This window comes from Protopterus annectens, chromosome 4.part1 (assembly GCF_019279795.1).
Source record: "Protopterus annectens isolate FY-2018-M chromosome 4.part1, PAN1.0, whole genome shotgun sequence".
NCBI lineage: Eukaryota > Metazoa > Chordata > Ceratodontiformes > Protopteridae > Protopterus > Protopterus annectens.
Genome location: NC_056734.1, coordinates 200,132,007 through 200,151,832, shown reverse-complemented (window position 1 = coordinate 200,151,832; position 19,826 = coordinate 200,132,007). Strand labels below are relative to the sequence as shown.

Here is a 19,826-nt window from a genome sequence, read left to right as displayed (position 1 = left end):
TTTGGATAGGGTTATCCAGAGGCTGTTCCAGTCCCCAGTTTTTACCAAAATGATCTCGGCTCCAGCCCACGCGGCTTCGGAGCCCACTCCACATCCCATACTTAGAGCCGTTGGAGTTGGTGCAGGTGGATCGGAGCGGAATCGTCCAGTCGGAGCTGGGACACCCTCAGAGTTCCTCTGCTCCGACTTTCATTCCTACCCTGTCCTCGGTGTCAGGGTTTGGTACCGGGTCTTCCTCGGTGGGAGCCGAGGGCAACACTGTAGAGCTCGCCTCTTCGATGCCCAGTCTTCCCCTCGGAGCATCTGCCGCAGGCATTCCGGGTACCTCCGTGGTCTCTCAGCAAGTGCCCTCTGCAGAGTCTGGAGGTCCTGCTTTTGAGGCCATGAGGAGTGTGCTGGCCATGACTTTGCCGGTTCAGCAGGTTTCTACCCCACCATCCCAGGTTCTGGGTACTGGTGCCTCTGGAGACATTCTTTCCTGCGACCGTGGGGCCCTGGGTCCTGAGGATACCCCCTTGGGGGGTTCCCTTCTTCCGGGGGGTCCTTCTGAATCTGCTTCGGATGAACCCCCAAGGAAGAAACTGTGTAAGAGGAAGCACGTCGATTCCCAGGATGAATCCGTCACTTCAGATACTGACCTCGAGGATGCGGAAGGGTCCCCTAAATCGTCCTCGGATGACGTCTCTTTCTCAGATATCCTTGAGATCTTGAGACAGAGAGGCGATTGGCAATCCAAAGCCCCTTCCGCTGAGGAGTCAGTTTTCCTCAAGGCCTTTGGGGCCCAGCCCTCCTCCTCCTGGGTGTCTCCACCCTTCGATGAATTATTGGACTTAATCTCTCGAAGGGTGTGGGAGCATCCTGACACAGCGGAACCGATGCCTGCCAGGCCCAATAAGTTTCTTTCAGCTCCTCCCCAGAAAGAATTCCTCACTAAAGGTGTTGCAGTTGATGCTATGGTGGTGGCATCTGCCACTCAGCAGGACGTGGCAGAGACCTCAACGTCTATTCATCCTCCTAATAAGGATTCTAGGAGCATGGATAGGTACGGGAAGTGTACCCTTTCTTCAGCGACCTTTACCATGCGGTCGCTGAACTATCTTTGCCATTTTACAAGGCTCCAAAGGGACCTCCTCAAGGAGTTAGGAGAGTCCCTTGCGGGTAACCTTCCTGAGGCGTTAGCTCAGACTGTAGGCGCCCAGATGACTACCCTGACCTCTATTGTCAACTCGTCCATGAGGCTCATCTCCTATGCAGCCGAAGGGGCGAGTAGAGCAGCGGGCACAGGAGTGGCTCTTAGGAGACAGGCCTGGTTACGCTTGTGTACATTTGCGGAGGCCTTTAAGTCTTCCTTCGCTGACGCCCCCTTTGATGGGTCTTCTTTGTTTGGACCCAAGGTGACGGACACTCTTACTCGGTGCGAGCAGGAGGGCAAGACCTTGACTGCAGTAGGGGCCCGTTTTTCCGCTCCCTCTAGACCTTATCCCAAGGCCCAGAGAGGAGGGAAAATGTGGTTCAGAAAATCCCAAAAGTTCTTCTCTACTCCACCGAGTGATCCCCCCTCCAGAGGCAGGGGGGGGACTCAGGAAGACGCCGTCCTAGAGGTGGCAGAGGCCCCCGTAACTCTGGAGACCGCGAATCCTTTGTGGTTCCTCCTATCCTCAACATCCCTAGGATGTGGCCCAGCTGTGCTTCTCTGGAGCCAGTCGGGGGTCGTTTTGCGAAACACCCACAGGCTTGGGAATCAATAACCAAGGATCAGTGGGTGCTTCGCATTGTAACCGGAGGTTACCTCATCCCCTTTTTCAAGCCCCCTCCTCCTACAAGGAAAATCCCGGATGTGCCACCCAGTCAATGGGATCTGGCAGCCATAGAAGTTTCAAAGCTGCTAAAAAAGGGGTCATCCAGCCCATCCCCGCCGACCAGATCGGATCAGGAACTTACTCAAGGTTATTTTTGGTGCCAAAAAAGACAGGGGACGTAAGGCCCATTTTGGACCTCAGCCTTTTAAATCATTTTGTGAAGAAGTCCAAGTTCCGGATGGTCACTCTTCAGTCCATTCTCCCGTTATTGGAGAAGGATGTCTGGATGTGCTCCATAGTCCTCAAGGACGCTTACTATCACATATTGATACGTCAGGAGTCCAGGAGTCATTTGCACTTCCGCCTGGGAACCAGTCATTTCCAGTTTCGTGCACTGCCCTTTGGTCTCACCACAGCCCCCAGGGTGTTTACCAAATGTCTGGCAGTAGTGACAGCTCACTTGAGAAGTCTCGGATTCCAAGTGTTTCCTTATCTCGACAACTGGCTCCTCACTGCCACCTCCAAGCATCTACTGATTCGAGCATTGATGGCCACAGTAACTTTGGGTCTCTAGCTAGGAATCTCTTTCAATTGGAAAAAATCTGTGCTGCGGCCATCTCAGCATATCACCTTTATAGGCGCAGAGTTAGACACAAAATGTATGCGGGCATTTTTGCCATCAGAGAGAATTGAGGTTCTACAATCTCAGGTCCAAATTTTGTTACCCAAATCTCGAGTTCCTGCCAGACAGATTCTTCAGTTATTGGGTACAATGGCTGCGACCATCCTCCTAGTACCGTTGGCCAGACTGCACATGCGAGTGCTGCAATGGCTGTTATCGGTTCAGTGGTCATACCAAGAACTTCCCTTGGATCACCAAATTCTGATTACGGACAGTTGTCGTCAAGATCTCCGTTGGTGGCTATGTCGGTCCAACCTGGACCGGGGGCATCCTTTCGCTCTTTAGCCTCCTGTTGCCACAGTGACCATGGACGCCTCCCAGATAGGGTGGGGGGGTCATTAACTGGACAGGACTGTCCAAGGCACTTGGCAGGATTGCGAAGAGCACCTTCACATCAATGTCCTGGAAATGAGAGCAGTGCTTCTGGTTTTACAAGCACTTCATCATGCTCTCCCCCAAGGTACTATTGCGATTCTATCCGACAACATGTCGGTAGTTTGGCACATAAACAAGCAGGGCGGAACCGGGTCCTACCCCCTTTGCAGGGAGGCCATGAGAGTATGGCACTGGGCCATAGCCTCCCGACGTTTCTTAGTAGCCACGCACATTCTGCGGAAAGCCAATGTGATTGCAGACAGGCTCAGCAGGACTCTCCTGTTGCCCCACGAGTGGTCCCTCAACAACAGAGTGGCTGCGTTGATCTTCACCAAATGGGGCCTCCCTTGTTGCGACTTGTTCGCCAGCCCCAACAATGCGAAGTGCAGACAGTTCTTCACTCTGACGCCCTCTCAGGGACAGTCTCCAAGGGACGCTCTAGCCCACACTTGGCCCCCGGGTCTACTTTATGCCTTCCCTCCGATTCCCCTTCTCCCGAGGGTGATTCAGAAGGCTCTCCATGTCGGGTGCGACATGATTTTGGTCGCCCCACATTGGCCCCGTCAGGTTTGGTTCCCGTTTCTTCAGAAGTATGCGGCACAGGGCCCTTGAATTCTGGACCCAGTACCGGATCTGTTATCCAATCCATTAGGACTCCCTCATCCGTCCCTCCGGTCGCTGCGACTGGCTGCTTGATTACTCCACTTCCATCCTTAGTTAGAGATCTTTCTCTTTCTTCGGAAGTAATTCACATCTTGTCTTCTTCCCACAAGCCGTCTACCGTTAAGCTGTATTCCAGCAAATGGAAAAGATTTGTTTGTTGTGCACAACAGCGAGGCGTTGATCCTCTTATGGCCTCAGTTCCGCAGGTCTTGGAATTTCTGGCTTCCTTATTTCATTCTGGCTCTTCAGTCTCCACACTTAAAGTTCAACTGGCGGCTATATCTAATTTTCATGTTGCTGTAGATCCCTCTTTAATGGCTAATATACTTTGCAAGTCCTTTCTTAGGGGAGCCTGGCTCCTCAGGCCTCCTGTGGCTCATCCCGTGCCCCCCTTGGGACTTAAATTTGGTTCTGGCCTCCTTAACTGCCCATCCCTTTGAGCCGGTAGCCATTTGTGATATCAAATTCCTATCGTGGAAAACGTCTTTTCTAGTGGCTATTACTTCTGCTAAGCGTGTCTCAGAGCTTCAGGCTCTCTGTTCTTCCCCTCCGTATTTGATCTTTCACAAAGACAGAGTTTCCCTTAGATTGAATCCATCTTTTTTGCCTAAAGTAGCATCCCCTTTGTGCATCCAGCAATCTTTGGAGCTTCCAGTTTTCTTCCCAATTTTTTCTACTAGAGCAGAATATACCTTTCACCAGTTGGATGTTCACAGGCAACTACCTTTTTACTTGGCTAGGACCACTCAGACTAGAAAATCTGACCAACTGTTTGTGTCCTTTGCGGAGAATAGGTTGGGTCTTCCAGTTGCCAAAGCCACCATTGCTAAATGGATTAAGGATTGCATCTCTTTTATTTATTCCCACTCATGCAAGGAGTTGCCTTTCCCAATCAAAGCTCATTCTACTAGAGCTATGGCCACCTCTGTAGCTTTTCATTCCAAAGTTTCAATAGATGATATTTGTGCGGCTGCTACTTGGTCTTCTCCGCACACCTTCATCTCTCATTACAAGCTTGATGTGGCTTCCCGAGGCAGAGCTTCATTTGGTTCCGCAGTTCTCAGGAGTGTGTTCCAATGAGCCACCCGGGGTTTTTGGTGCTAGGGACGCTGTCCCATCTGTTATGAATGTGGCGAGATAGGATCCCATTACATCTTTTAGTTATGTACTTACCATAACTTTGGATGTATGGGATCCATCTCGCCTACATTCATACATACCCACCCTCCTTCCCCCTACCTTTTGGATTTGGAGGAAATATAGATCTTGATAACCTCTCCTATGGAAGGTCTCTAGTTGGTTACAGTTATTGGTATATGTTTTCTGTATCTGTATGAATGTAGAAAGCGAACAAACAAGATCTGGGGAAGCAGGCGTGGTGCATTATGGGATAAGGGGTAGCCCAGCCAATGAGAGACTTTGTTCTAGTATATTAGTGGCCGAGTCGGAGCCGATGGATCGGCTCCGAACCCATCTGTTATGAATGTAGGCGAGATGGATCCCATACATCCAAAGTTATGGTAAGTACATAACTAAAAGTTCCCTTCAGCACTACTTACCTGTGTGAGAAAGCATTCTCAGCAATGACACAGATCAAAATAAAACACAGAGGGTGTTTACAGGCACTTGAAAATGACTTATGAGTATGTTTGTCAACTACCGTTCTCGCTCAAATTGAAACACTTTCACAGTCCTTGCAAAGTCAGCCGTCACATTAATACAGTATTGGTCACATGACTAGTAACTATTAACTAAATTAGTAAAATAGATCATAGCTTTCGTTCTTCTTTATTGACTGTTTAGTTTTTGTAACTTTAATTTCATTTAGAGGTGATTTTAATCACTTTCTTTTAGTTATGGATTTGCAATTTTACATTAACAACAGGCACTTCTTGCACATCAATAGTGGCGTCAAAATAAAGAATTTCTTTATCATAAGATTCAGTGCTACTGTAGTCCTGTATACATGTAGTTAACTTGTATTGACAGAGAACAGTACTATAGACGGGTGAATGATTGGGTTTGTTATTAATGTTACAGGCTGCCACGAAAACCTGTATCTTTGTAGAACTGTAGTAGTGTAGTTAGTACAGTACTAGTTGAGCACAATTCGTCATTTTAAAAAGAAATGGGAGCATTTTAGCTCCAGTGTGCCGTTTACTCTCTGGTATTTGGCTAATGTGCCTTGGCCAGAAAAAGATTGGGAAGCATTGGTATAGCCTATTCCTCTTAACAGAAATTATAATCGTGAGCATTTACTTCTCTCTCTTAATCTGTCCTAAAATTGTTAACTTTTAGAGAGAGTGTGGTGACTTTCACTTAATAAATAATGACAATAATGCGATAGTCCTAATGTTTTAAAGGAGTCCCTAATTAGGGTTCGATTTACTCCTGATTATGTTGAGACTTGCACCAAATTCATTGTGATATATTACCGTTAGTCATTTCTGTACGGCTTGGTTACTTTGTTGAACAAAGGCTCGACTGTGGTCGCCACAATCACACATGCCAATGCTGTGCGAAAGATTATCTTGGTTTCCATTACGAGATTTTGTCACCCTTTGTTGGTTCTCCGACGACATACGAAGTCTTAATTTTTGGTCTCCCAAATAACAGTGTTGTGTCACCTCTGCCATAACTGCTTCTCAGTGTCTGAATTAAGAAGCCTATATGCATTTGCTGCGACGCGTCCAGGCCACCGAATTGCCCCTGTGATGGTACAAAGGGCCTGGATTCAATTAGATTCTCCGCCAGATATTGCGAGAGGCTCCAACTTCTTCAGCCCGACATGATCCATTTACTTACAGTACACTTGCTACTGATCCGAACAGTACCACAGCTAAAACGTAAACCAAAATGTTGCACTAGTCCTTTACCTACATGTGTAAAGGCTCTTAGGCAGAGTAAGACGGGACCATGGCAACGTCCTCACTTCCAGCCAATCACAAACAAGCAGATGGGTAGCCATATTTGGGAGGTCGTATTCCAGAATTAGCTTCTCTGACATCCGCTTCGATCACAGTTTTCTTTTACGCCCAGCATTTGCAAAGCGTAGATGTTTTACTGTGTGATCCCTTTGGAATTTGCATTGATCCTTCTGAAAACGGATTCAAGCACGTCAGAAGTTACAGTTGCAAAGCAGTGCAGCAGAAAAGGGAAGGTCAGCGTATAACTACCGTAATGAGCACCCACATTGCAACTATGAATCAAATCATTTCAAAGGCTGATCGCATAGCTTTATTTATCTTTGAAGTAATATACATGTATATTATAGTCAGCTACGTGTTTGCCAGTTTTAGTGGTAGGGCAGCTTAACATTTCTCTTCTCGCCAAAATAAATTACAGTGTTACAAATCCAATATAGGTGCTATCTGAGGACATCACTTATGTCCTCTGCAGATTGTTATATACAATATAGAAAGGAGTCTGTTTCTGACCTGTTTATACTGCAGTCAGTCCGTTTTCTGTCAACTACTAGCAATTAATTATGGAAGAGGCGGTGCAAAAGAAGCGAATTTGATAGAAATGGGGGACGGTTACTGTCTCAATTGGCTGTTGCTGGGATTTGATGCAACATCCTGCAAAGTGGGAGGGGGCGACTGTATGAGTGATACACACCGCCTGCTAAGGGAGCTCAGTCCTGTAAGCATTGCTTCTAGCTGTAGAGCGAGTCGTGCTGCAATGGTAAGATGGTCTGACCCGATCTCTGGTTGCACATCAAGCATCTAGGGAGACGCAACTTCGTGCTCATAGCAGCAGCTCTCACCTCACTTTGTATGAACACCAAGTCCTTTCTTTTTTCTTTTTTTGTCTGCATTCTTCACCCCAAATAATCCAACAACAGGGTTTTCTTTTGAGGAAAAGGATTCTTTGGTAGATATATCAAAAGAAAAAAGTAAAGGTTATTATACCTTACAGTATGACTGGAATAAATAACCTCACTTTCTATTATTAAAAAAACGCTGGCAACTGGGCAGAAGAAAAAAATCGTACAAGAGGTGCTGTGTTGGTTAGTTTTGCATTATCTTTAAACAGGACTGTGGTGAGAGCCCACTCTTTGAAGCGCTTGAGTGAATCTACTGCATACTGGATGAAACAAACCATCCTTCACGACTAAGTACACCCCCTAATGCACCACTGATCTGTTTGGTCCACCTTAGGGTTCGAATTGAAATAGAGTGGACATCATCATATAGTCGGAGTTGGGTTATCCTGATAACTCAGCTGGATCGGACTTGTGGCAGGCTTTGCAGAAATTGGAACGTAAACATTAGCTAGATTGATCAGCCACTACGGTTCAGGTGGCCAGAACCACTTGGACGTTAGCTTTAAACGGCTGATTGCTGGAAGTGCACCAGACACATTTTGTGCTAAACATTTTGAACGTTCTCTGGAGGAGTACTACCTGGTGTCATTGTAATGGATTTGTCGGGGCTTTCGTGGTTCCTTTTGGGCAGTATGCTGTGGTTCTGTTTCTGGATCCCAACGCATTGCAATAACGTCCCGAATGGACCGAAGAGCTGCTCGGAGCTGCGACAGCTTTATACTACAAAAGGGTTCAGCCCAAGCGGTGTCCCTCCCAAGGAGATCTCAGGTGAGTGGCTGAGGAGAGCTCCGTGCCGCATACCTTTTGTATCAGCGTGGTGCCAAAGTACATTTCTTTGCACCAAACCATTATTTATTTATTTAGGGACTGTACGGACGTGTTAGGGTGGTTACAGCACATGCTCAAATTAAATAGTTGTATCGCAATATAACTCCAAGACATTGTGTTCAGAGTAACATTTGTGGCAGTATTTGTGTTTACACTGCAATAGACAGCATGGTTATATGAGAGAGACTGCGCTGATTGTATATCACCTGGTAATTTATCACTACCTGCAAATGCTATACTTAAAATGCAAAGAGATCAGTTTCGTTCCCCGGGGGTCTCTTTTCTTGGTGGTGGTAGATGACAGGCAGTGTAGTTACTAGTTAACCTCGCCCCAAAAGAATGGCAAGGTTACAAATTACAATGTTACCTCCGCAGTGCACACGATGATATACAGAGATTGAATTTGTAGCTTGCTCACCAGCTAGCTATTTTTTTCACCACTTTTTGAAGTACTGCATTTCAGAATTGTCTTTACTGGAGTCTGGTGAAACCTGGATCTCGAAGACTAAACAATTGTTTTACAGAGTATGCATCACCAACTGAAATCATGTTTGCTATAGACACTATTGTGCTAAATGTGTAAGCTTGGTATGTTGGTCGGGGGTTGTTTTGCTTTATGTCACTGTAGTGTAGTGTTGAGTGGTCAGAATAATGTATAAGGAGATTTGATACAGCTGACAGTGTCCTGAATTGTTCTTCTCGCTTTTGTAACAAAAAAGTGTTTGCAATCTTTGTTATGACTGCTACTCCACGCGCAGTGGCACTCTTGGAAACTTGAGGTGCTTGTTTTAACATTGCACCGGATGTAATGTAACAGGAGCATGCAGCAGAGCTGCGGATTTAAGTCTGGCTATCATAAATCTCAGTTGTCCAGATTTTCACAGAATGTCCAGATTTTTTATTCATTTTTTTTTTGGTTTGTTTCTCATAAAATTTGTGGAGTTTTAGCAAACCAGCGATCACTAAATTCACTAAGCAAGTGTAGACATTTGAGTTTCAGACTTCATATCCTTCAGAAAATGCATGCTAGTATAACACCTGCTATTCTGGCAATTTTGTCGCTGTAAGTGGCACACTGACCCCATGTGCAAAAATGAGAAAACGGGTTGTGGATGTATTGATGGATTCTTGCAAATTTCTAATTTTATAAGAGCAATATATAAAATTTGTCCCCCTTGTGGGCCTTCGGCCCCGTTAGTTTACTTTGTTTGTTACTTAGTTTAGCTTTGTCCTGATTTATTTTGCCTTAGCACATGTATGCTGGCCGACCTTACTAAACACACACTCACGGAGAAAGCTGATACGTGCATGATATAAAGACAGGTATAGACACACACGCACGCGCGCGCGTGTAGGTAGTGTCACTTATTTAAGATTGAAAACAACTTCTGGATCGGACTGCAGCGCCCGTCATGAAAGGGTCACGACAGATTTATGAATGACTAAAGATTCCTATATGCTAAAAAACATCAGCCTGAGCTTGGAGACATACTTGTGAATGAGACAGCAGATGTTTCGGCAGTTGGAATTTGTAAACTTTAAAACACGCACAAAGTTCTTTAAATGTTTACATCCACGCAGTACATGGTAGATGTCATTTTTTCTGAAGTATAATCGGGAGCGTTGAATGTTACCAAGGGTTACTTCCCACTATTCACTTTTCCCTGACTTGTACAATAACTGATAAATATATGTATACATTGTCATGTGGCCCTCCGCAGTAAGGACACACACCGGAGTGATAAAGATGGAAGTCTGTTCCCTTTATGCTTTGAATGCTAACCAGAAACTGGCAGGAAGTATAGCGTGGCTACAATAAATGTGTAAAAGCCTGGAACTGAAGAATTTCTGGGTCTGTTTCTCAGCTCTATAGTATTGTTTAATGATGCTAGATTTAAAGGTACAGATTTGGAAATGTTATTAAGCAAGGGTGTAGCTAGGCTTACTCTTTGTACGCCGAGTGCATTTTTTTCTGAGCATCATATCAACATGACTTTTCTCAGGTCATATTATGTCTACAGTTGTATAACCGAATGCCTTTAACAGCAGATACAGTATTGCTAATCTAAAAACAATATTTTAATAGTTTTAGGGTGAACAGCTGAAAATGTTACTTACATTTATTAAGTGCTTGGGGGGGCAGCATTTTTGAGAGGTGTCCATTTTTAAGTGATAGGTATCCAAGGGTGTAGCATTAACAGCTTGTGAGTACAAAATGAAATTTACTCGCTACACCTCTGAAGTAGTTGACTGATACAGAAATTTCAGCAGAAATACTAGTGGGAGGAAATACATAAATTAATTCCCTTTATCATCTTATGCACTTCCATCATTCATTTACTATTTTAAATAACACATTTTGACAAGTTATTGTGTTTATGGCACTACTACAATTATTGAGTTGGCGAATTCTCAGCAAAAGGCTTCACATTTACTTCAGTGAAATCCATCTCATATGTAATGCTTGTATCTTGGAACATGTCTACTAAATGCTAGACTCAGATTCACTCACATTCATAAATCCCTTGTGTATTTGGGATTACATAAAGGTTTAAGTGTTCGCAGGGGCATAAGTTGTTAGACTGTTTAGCAGAGACTAGTGATATACTGGTGATATTTCAATGATTGCTGAGTTCATACAGAGTGATAACTTAGAAATGTTTTTTTTTTACCTTTTTTGAGTTCTTTTCATCTTATTATTCAGATCAGATTATATAAATTTGATTTTTCTGATAATGTGATGCTTCTGTCTGCCACTTGCTTTATAGCAGTCAAGACAGATTTGGAATGTTACACCATTTAACTGATATATATTATGCATTTTGTGTATTATTTGTTAACAGGACTGATCTAAGGACCCTTTTCAGATGCACTTGAAGCCACAATGAGGACAAGAGTTAGGAAGAATACATAAATAAATACACTTGTATATCTTACATATATATGTATATAATGTATCAGGTGGCATAGGGGCTCATAAGGTATCATTGTCAACTCACAGCAAAAGGCTCACCAGTTTAATTCTTGTCTGAGGTGCCTTTTGTCTGGAATCTGCCTGTCATCCCTGTGCTCATGTGGACTTTTTCTGGGTGCTTTGGTTTCCTCCCATACTCCAAAGACAAGTAGATGGATTGGACATGCTAAGCTGGCCTTAGGCAGGAGTGCATGTGGATGTGTGTGGAACAGAACAAACTCAGCAGGATTAGCCACCAAGCAATGTGAACTTTGTAGATGATGGTCTTTGTTGATATGCGTGAGACCCCAGCAGCATCTATAAATGTGGGGAAAGGGTGTGTGTGTGTGTGTGTGTGTGTGTGTGTGTGTGTGTGTGTGTGTGTGTGTGTGTGTGTGTGTGTGTGTGTGTGTGTGTGTATGTGTGTATTTCTGTGTATTGGGCAGCTGGTCAAATGACAGTAATATGGGCATCTGTATTGTTGGCATCATTTGGTTGACTGAAACAGATGGATGACAGGTGTCTGAGATCGATAATCCCCAGACAGGGGAATATTCCCTGTTACTGGGGATTGTGTGATCTTAGAGTTTATATCTATCTATATATCTATATATATAAGATTCGCAGGGGGTAAGGGACAATGCTGCAGGACGGCTTGCCCCCTACAAAAACACTTGCATTTTGTGTAGAATGTGTTGACATTACATGTTTTGATATAACTGAGTTGATATTTTGATTGAAAAGGTTGTGGTCATTCGATCTACTGTCTTATAAATGTGCGTACAAACATATAAATGTATATAGACAGATATTTTATTTCTAGTCAGCCAGCCAGCATCCTTTTGAGAGATGGATGGAAGTCAGAGTACCTGGAAAAAAATTATGAAAACATGGTGAGAACAGGCATATTTTTGAAAGTGATTGAAAGTTAGTAATGCAACACAGATGCTAGAGCTGTATGGTCTGTTTTGCCAATAAGCCACCATGCTCGTGGTACCACCTTCAATGTTTACCCCTCTTACAAACACATATGTAGTATATCTATGTAGTGATAGGTAATGCATGAACATGATCATTTGAGGTTTGTTCTACTGCAAAGCATAAACCTGCAGGCTGTAGATGAACATTTGGCAGCCATTAAGAAATACATTTCTCACTATCCTGTCCATTTTCTTGCCAGAAGGATAGAATGTCATTTTGTGCCAAACACCCTGCTTTATCAAGTTCATATCTAAATTGCATTGCATCTGTATTTATTGCTGTATGAACAGGCATAGTCAGACTTTGCATCTATCTGATATTTGGTTCTTGTCAGCTAGTGAGTCTTTCAGGTTCTTCCATCCTCAAAAACAGTAGACTATAGTCTTTGTTTTTATTTCCTCTTCTGAGCCTTGACTTGTCAGGCTTGTTTATGAATTTAAGTCTTGGACATTGTGAGGGCAGTGATATTTCTGTTGGATTAAAGTTGTTTAGGTAGTGGTATTGACAGCAAGCAATGGATGTACTCTAATCTGGATATTTTCATCCTTCAAACTGCATGTGGTAGAACTGAAAAGTTTGTAGACATTTTGAAGGTGACATATACCCACCGCAGGGAGATAATTACTGTTACCCACCTCAGGGAGATTATTACTGTTACCCACCTCAGGGAGATCATTACTGTTACCCACCTCAGGGAGATCATTACTGTTACCCACCGCAGGGAGATCATTACTGTTACCCACCACAGGGAGATCATTACTGTTACCCACCTCAGGGAGATCATTACTGTTACCCACCTCAGGGAGATCATAACTGTTACCCACCACAGGGAGATTATTACTGTTACCCACCACAGGGAGATCATTACTGTTGTACCTTTATACCCTTGTTTTCAAAGTGCTAGAACCAGTGCAAAGCAAACTGCTGAAGTATATATCTCACTGACATGTTTTAATACGTCCACATAAAAGTGTTTATCTGCAGGTCTCAAATGTAGAATACCACATCTCATTATATCAGAGCCATACCAAGCTTAGCTGAAATTGGTAAAAAACACAAGTATTCCTTGCCACCAAGCTGAGTTACAAATGCAGTGGAGGCATAATCTAAGCTTTGTCTGCAGCTGTTCTGCTCAGAAGCTTAGCACTTGCACAATAATGTTAATTTTGTTACTTTATTTTTCTGGTGTTTTCATATTTGCAGTATGCTGTCTTTAACTTCTAGTCATCTTTCTCATGACCATTTGTTTTGGATACTTGCTGTTAGCACATTGCTTATAGCTAATGTCTAAGATTCGACTACATGTAGAGTAATAATAAGTAATTACACTTTACGCTGTGTTTAACACCTTAGTAAGTAATGAAACTTCAAGCTAGCATACACAGATTGCTTGTTGTTGATGTAATAATACTATGTTTGTGAACAGTGTGATTGTTTTTGTTATTACTGTCATTTGGTCATGGCTGGAAAAGGTCCGTGTGTTGTTAGTCTACCTACTCAGTAAAAATAATTTAACAAATTGTGGAGATACTGAAGAAGGTATGGGGTGCATGCATTCACTGCTGGTGGGTATCACAGTGTAAGCTCCATCTTTAATTTGCATTCATATTCCAGTCAGAGCTGCACAAAACATGTTGCCCTAAACCCAGTAGTCACCTACTAGTAGAGACATGGTGCATTTTAACCTTTGGAGGGTCAAAATCTGTACCTTTTACTTTAAAAACTATGATCACATGGTGGAATCTTTTCCATGCCAACTGTGTGTCTGACTACTGTGGCCTCTAGAACGTGGCTTTTCTCTTAATTTTATCTATTTTGGGGTGGGGGAGGTCTTGGTTTATAAGCATTAAAGCAGTATTTTGTGGAGAATGAAAGTGGCATAAGGACTCCCAGGCCTAGTGGATTTGCTTTGATGGAAATAACATATCAGGCAAGTGTAAGCGGAGACAATAGGATAGAACAGGAAAGGCAGGAAGTATTCAAGGTAACATGGAAGAGTGAACGGCTAAATGGGATGGGGGAGTTGATATACAAAATGGTCATAAAAGTTAGAAAACATTATGTGGGAGCAGAAGCTTGCAGGAACAGAATGAAGAAAATCACCCCCCCCCCCATATTTATAAACACTAAAGAATGATAGTGTATGGAGTCTATGTTCTTGCCAGCCAGTCAGGGTAATCACATTAGGAGATGGGAAGGAATTTCCTGTTTCCTCCCCAAGGGGGGGTCCATATTTTTGCCTTTCTCAGCAAGTGATCGGCAATGTAGGCCAGGGTGTCACAGCCATGGATGCAAGTAGAAGGGCAATCTATAAGGCTACATTTTGATAAGGTGGTCCAATATCAGACAGTGTGGCTCTCCTGCTTGCAGGCTGTAGCCAAACCCTAGTGGTTTGTGGCCCTAAACATGGGTTGGACCATTATACACTTTGTTGTATGGTAGGCTTGGGACACAATGGCGAATGCTTGGTTTTGCCAGACTCCTCAGTTTTGTGAAAAGTTGCAGGCAGTGACTAAGGCTTTTGGCTTAATGCTCAGGGGATCAACTGGAGTAATCTGGATCCTTCCAAGTACTGCCCTCTGTGCAGATGTTGCTCAGGAAACATTGATGATAGCAATGATTGACTTGCAGTTTGGCAATGATAAATTGGAAATAACATGGACTGTTTGTTAGCTTTGATTGGGGCATGCTTGGCATACAGTTGGCATTAATTGGCTTAAAAATGCACGGCTATGGGCATTTCATGCCAGCACGTGTCTGTGGTTAATTGGTAGGTATAAACATATTTATTTCCATTCAAAGGAAACATTTATTTCTATCCAAAGGCAATCATTTATAACAAAGCTGTTAAAAGAAAAGCTTTCATTTTGTTAGTAATTGGAAGCATAAACAAGTACAGACTAAAGATTTAGAACACCGTTTATATTCAGCAAGAAATGTTTCACACTGTTTTTATGTTTGTAAATATTTAGATAAACTCTAATCAAACCTTGTAAAAATTAGGAATCTGTGTGCATAATATTTATTATCCTGTCTGTTATAAAAAATGCTTTTGTTGGTCCACAGCATTTTTACTGTTTCTTTAACGTAGAAACTTAACTCAAAAGAATAATCCAGCACAGTTAATAATGCAAAAAGTGTGAACAGAAGTGATCAAAGTACTTTCTTAAGTTTACTTAAGTTCAAAGAAACAACAGTCTGAGTGACTCATGATGAATCTTCTCCCAAATGTGTATTTGTGTTGGTGCAACAGCTGCATTCTAAGTATGTTTTGTTTGAAGTACAGTATCTTGTGATACAGAGAGATTTTTTTTAAGCCACTAGCAAATCCAGACTAGCGGAATATTATCAGGAAGTATATTTGTCACTGTCATTCTCCTTATTCACCTTCTGTTTATGTAATTTTGTGACAGCTGCAGCTTTCCATAAACTAAACATTTGCTTTGAGGCAAAAGAAGTGATTCAATATATCTGTACGAATTTTGCATCTGAAGTAATTTAAATTTTAAAAGAATCGTTGATTCAGAATTATTTATTTATTTGTCACACTGTGGTATAATACGTTTATTATAAAATGGCACATGCTTATAAATAGGTTTGTATTTACCTGGATTTGATGACTTAGTTACATGTATTGTTTGAAATGAATAAAAGAGTTGTACAGAAAAAAACAAAATTTGGTATAATTATTTAAACTGTACATGATTTTGGATTATATTTAAATATTGTAAAATTATCATTCTTAAAATGCGTTTGTAATACTTTGGAGCTTTTCTGCCCGGGCCTCCTGTGAAAATGGGCACCTACCAGTGGAGCTTTCACAGTAATCAGATATCAATAAATAAATAAATACAAGTGCAGCACTTTGTGTTATTTTAGTCTTAACATTGTTGTATGGAACAGTGGAGTGTAAGCCTGCTTGGCACAGGTGTATAGCGAGTAACATTGTCACCTCACAACAAGAGATTTGCTGGTTTAGTTCTTAGCTGGGATGTGGAGCCTGCATGTCCTTTCTGTATTCATGTGATTTTTCTTTGTATGGGTACATTTTTCTCTTACAGTACAGACATGTATCTCTCTGTTGTTCACATTTGTACAGAATATTCAGATTTCTTCCTCATATTTTTGGTTGGTTCCTCATAAAATTTGTGGTTTTCTAGCAAACCATTGAGGATTGAAGTCATTAAATAATTCCATACATTTGAGTTTCAGAGTTCATATCCTTCAGAAAAATGCATGCTAACACAGATCCTGTTTTTCTACCAAATTTCGAAGTTTATAAGAGTAATATTTAAAATCTGACCATATTTTTGGAACTTTGTTCCCCCCATCATTTTAGGCATTGCCCAGATTTCTTGCATTAAGAAGTTGAGAAGTATGATGTGGGAGGTGGCTTGGTGAAGGTAAAGTTTCAACAATGTATGTGTGTATGTATGTGTGTGTGTGGGTGTGTGTGGTATAGAAAAAAAGTCTGACAATATACTGTGAATGCTGAGAATGACAATGGCTGGTCATAGGAGTTGCTATAGGAGTCAAATGTGATTAACAGCACTGGTTGTTGAATAAGACTCCATCCATACTAATCCAGGTCTATTGTCTGGTACACTGCTCAGGGTCAGAACATGTCTGCAATGATTCAGAATGGTGAATTCTGCCAATGACTCTGAAATTTAAAACCACAAATAAATAAGTATATATACTTAAATGTGTACCATGGAAACATTATGAAAGTCCACTATTGCATTTTGTTTGCATTTGTTGATCACTGAAAAGTCTACAGATATGCTACAAAATGGAACATCAACAGGTTAAGTATGTTTGAAGTATTTTATATTATGTGTGACTCGCTGCTTGTGTGTAGAGGTATCGTACATTGTTCAAGACTTGTGTTTGAAAACTGAAATGTATGTAATATAATATATATAACTTGTGTCTATTTAATATATATATATATATATATATATATATATATATATATGTGTGTGTGTGTGTGTGTGTGTGTAAAGCTAGATATACATATACATATCTAATCTTATCAGCATTATTACTTACCAGAGGTATCAAATCTATTATCTTTAAACAGGTTGTTTGTATATTTTGTGTGCTGAGAATGAGTGTAAGGCATGTTTTCATTGGCTTTAAACACACACACACACACACACACACACACACACACATTCTCTCTCTCTCTCTTTCTCTGATACTAGGTCAGGGGACTCACAGACATGACTATCTATAATGGATTTCTGAAGGAAGTTATGTGACTGTTTTCATAAAACAGATTATCAGCGCTGATTGCCGATGACAGTGAAATGTATTTGTTGTGTAATGCAGCTTAGACATGAGAGTGATGTTTCCCACTGGTAATGGCTGGCACATATATGTATCACTTTACTTGTACTATTTATTCATCTTCAGGCAGTCTGCATGATTATTCTTGTGCTGTTAAATGGACTGCATGCACCCCTCTCAGTTGCCCCTGATTTTGCTTTATACTATGCCCTGTCCCTTGTACAATTGTTGATTTTCTGCTAAATGCTGATAACTTGAAATTAATCAGTGATGTGGTACGTTAAGAGTTTGATACTTTTTATTGTTCAGAAACTGTGTGTTGATGCAAAACTTGTTGTTCTACTAACTTTTTTACATGAACCAAAGTAATATTTAATAAAAATTCCTTGATTTCGTGCCATTGTTTCCCCATTATTATTTTGTCCCTGATTCTTGACCAAGGAAGTTGAGAGCTATGGCTGCACACAGATACGATCAGCACTTGATCAAGTCTACTGCTTCTTATAAAATATCTCAGTGTTTGCTTTATAGTGATGTGAAGGGAAAGCTATTTAAAGTAGGTATCTCACAAAACATATGCCAGGGAAGTAAAAAGTGTGGGAAGAAATAGCCAGGGCTTGTACAGGGTCTAGGGCCAAGAGCCTAGTACCAACCTATGAACCTATGAACATGCACTGTGTAGGAGTGCCACCAGTGAGTGTTGTTTAATAACCTTTTATTTCCAGTATGGAGTACTTTACCCAGTGCAGTTTCAGAATAAACAGGAAATTGGTATTATTTCATAAACATTTTTAGTAGTGAGATTTATAACCACAATGCTGTTTAAATCATGAAGTAAAAGTCAAACCCCTCATGTTTTTTCTTTCTTATCACTTTCTTCAGTTATTTATCAATGGTGTTATTTTTCCCCATTCAGTAATATCATTGCTGTAAGACCAGATACAGAGTAGATAGTGTTAAAGCAGGCAACTCTTTACTGTTCTGAGCACTGATACAAACTTCACAGCTTGAAAGAGAAGTTGCAAAATGGTGTAACTAAGGAAATGTTTCATCATGGTGTAACTAAGGAAATGTTTCATCCAATGCTGCCATTTCACAGGATCATAGGTGTGTGTTAGGCTAATGGCCCTGGAGCCTTTACAAGCCTAGCCCATAGAAGTGCCCTGGCATCGTGTCACCCGATGTTAGTTCCCAGTACCACTGGAGTGATCCCCAGGGTGAACTGTCTATTTCCCATCCACTCATCAAGATTTCTCTTGAAGAGGGACAGCGAGGTGCTCTGCTTGACATGTATGGGGTGTATGGGAAGTCTGTTCCATGGCATGGGCAGTCTCTGGGTGAGGAACCTGTCCCTCCAGCATGTTCTGTTGATTGTGGTAATGAGGTTGAGGTCTCTGAAGCAAGTTCATGGAGGAGATCATTTTTTAAAGTTATATTACTAATACTTGCAAAGATTCATCCCCCACAACACTATATGGTGACTTTTTCAGTCATCAATTGTTTGTGTCCAGGTTACTTTGAAATTACAACTAATCAAGATTTTTTTTCTTGTCTGCTATGTATGACAGACAGTACACAAAATGTAGTGCTGTTACAATTTGTGTAAATTATACAGCAGTATTGCATTGATATAAAATAATATGACTTCACCACTGTGATAGATTTTTACTTCATTTCAGCAGTTTGTAATGCATGTGAAATGGCAATGCAGCTATGTTTCTTTTTAAGGTTTGCTATAGGGTGGTTACAGTATAAACTTTCTAAGAACAGTTTCACAGCATTTTCATCATATACTGCCTTGTGCATACCTGCACATTCATATACTATGTATAATTCTAGTCTGTCCCTTTTGTATTGTAATTATATTGTGCTTAAGAAGATTGTATGTTCCAGTTTTATTTGACTAACATCCTGTTCCGTAGGACCCCACCCCATCTCAGTATGCATCACATTCATTCCACAGGGACTCTCCACTAATAGGATGGAGTAACTTACATTACCTTCAGGTAAAGATGAAACATCATAGGTAGAATCTGGTCAGTTATATTGTCCTTGCTGAGACTTTTATATCTTGCCCCTACTTTCACTAGTGGATGATTACATAAATTGAGAAGAAAATACTTTATATTTGTGTTGCTGTGCATACAACCCCTTAGTTTCTGCTCATGCACCAATATATTCAATCCTGTGAGTAGTACCAATGTCAGAAGCAGCAATGACATTAGTACAGCAGGTAGCATGCTCACCTTTGGTGAAGAAGGCTGTGGGTTCTATTCTCACACCTGGTCAATTGATTCCTGGCACTGCAATGTGATGTTCTTAGGATTAGACATTAAACTAAGCTTCCATCTGTTTTAGTTGGTGGTAACTCAGGTGGATGTAAAAGATTCCATAGTACCTATTGAAAAAAGTAAGGGAAGTTCCCCA

At 41.6% G+C, this 19,826-nt stretch overlaps 1 protein-coding gene across 1 annotated transcript in view; it reads left to right on the top strand.

Moving 5' to 3' along the window:
- Nucleotides 1-7,172: 7,172 nt before the first annotated feature.
- The window catches only part of GPC1 (glypican 1), a 1,908,824-nt gene continuing 1,896,170 nt past the window's right edge, over nt 7,173-19,826 (top strand). Inside the window, exon 1 of the mRNA XM_044070103.1 lies at nt 7,173-8,113. Coding sequence (XP_043926038.1) covers nt 7,939-8,113 — 175 coding nt within the window. The 5' untranslated portion in view covers nt 7,173-7,938. The remainder of the gene's footprint in view (nt 8,114-19,826) is intronic.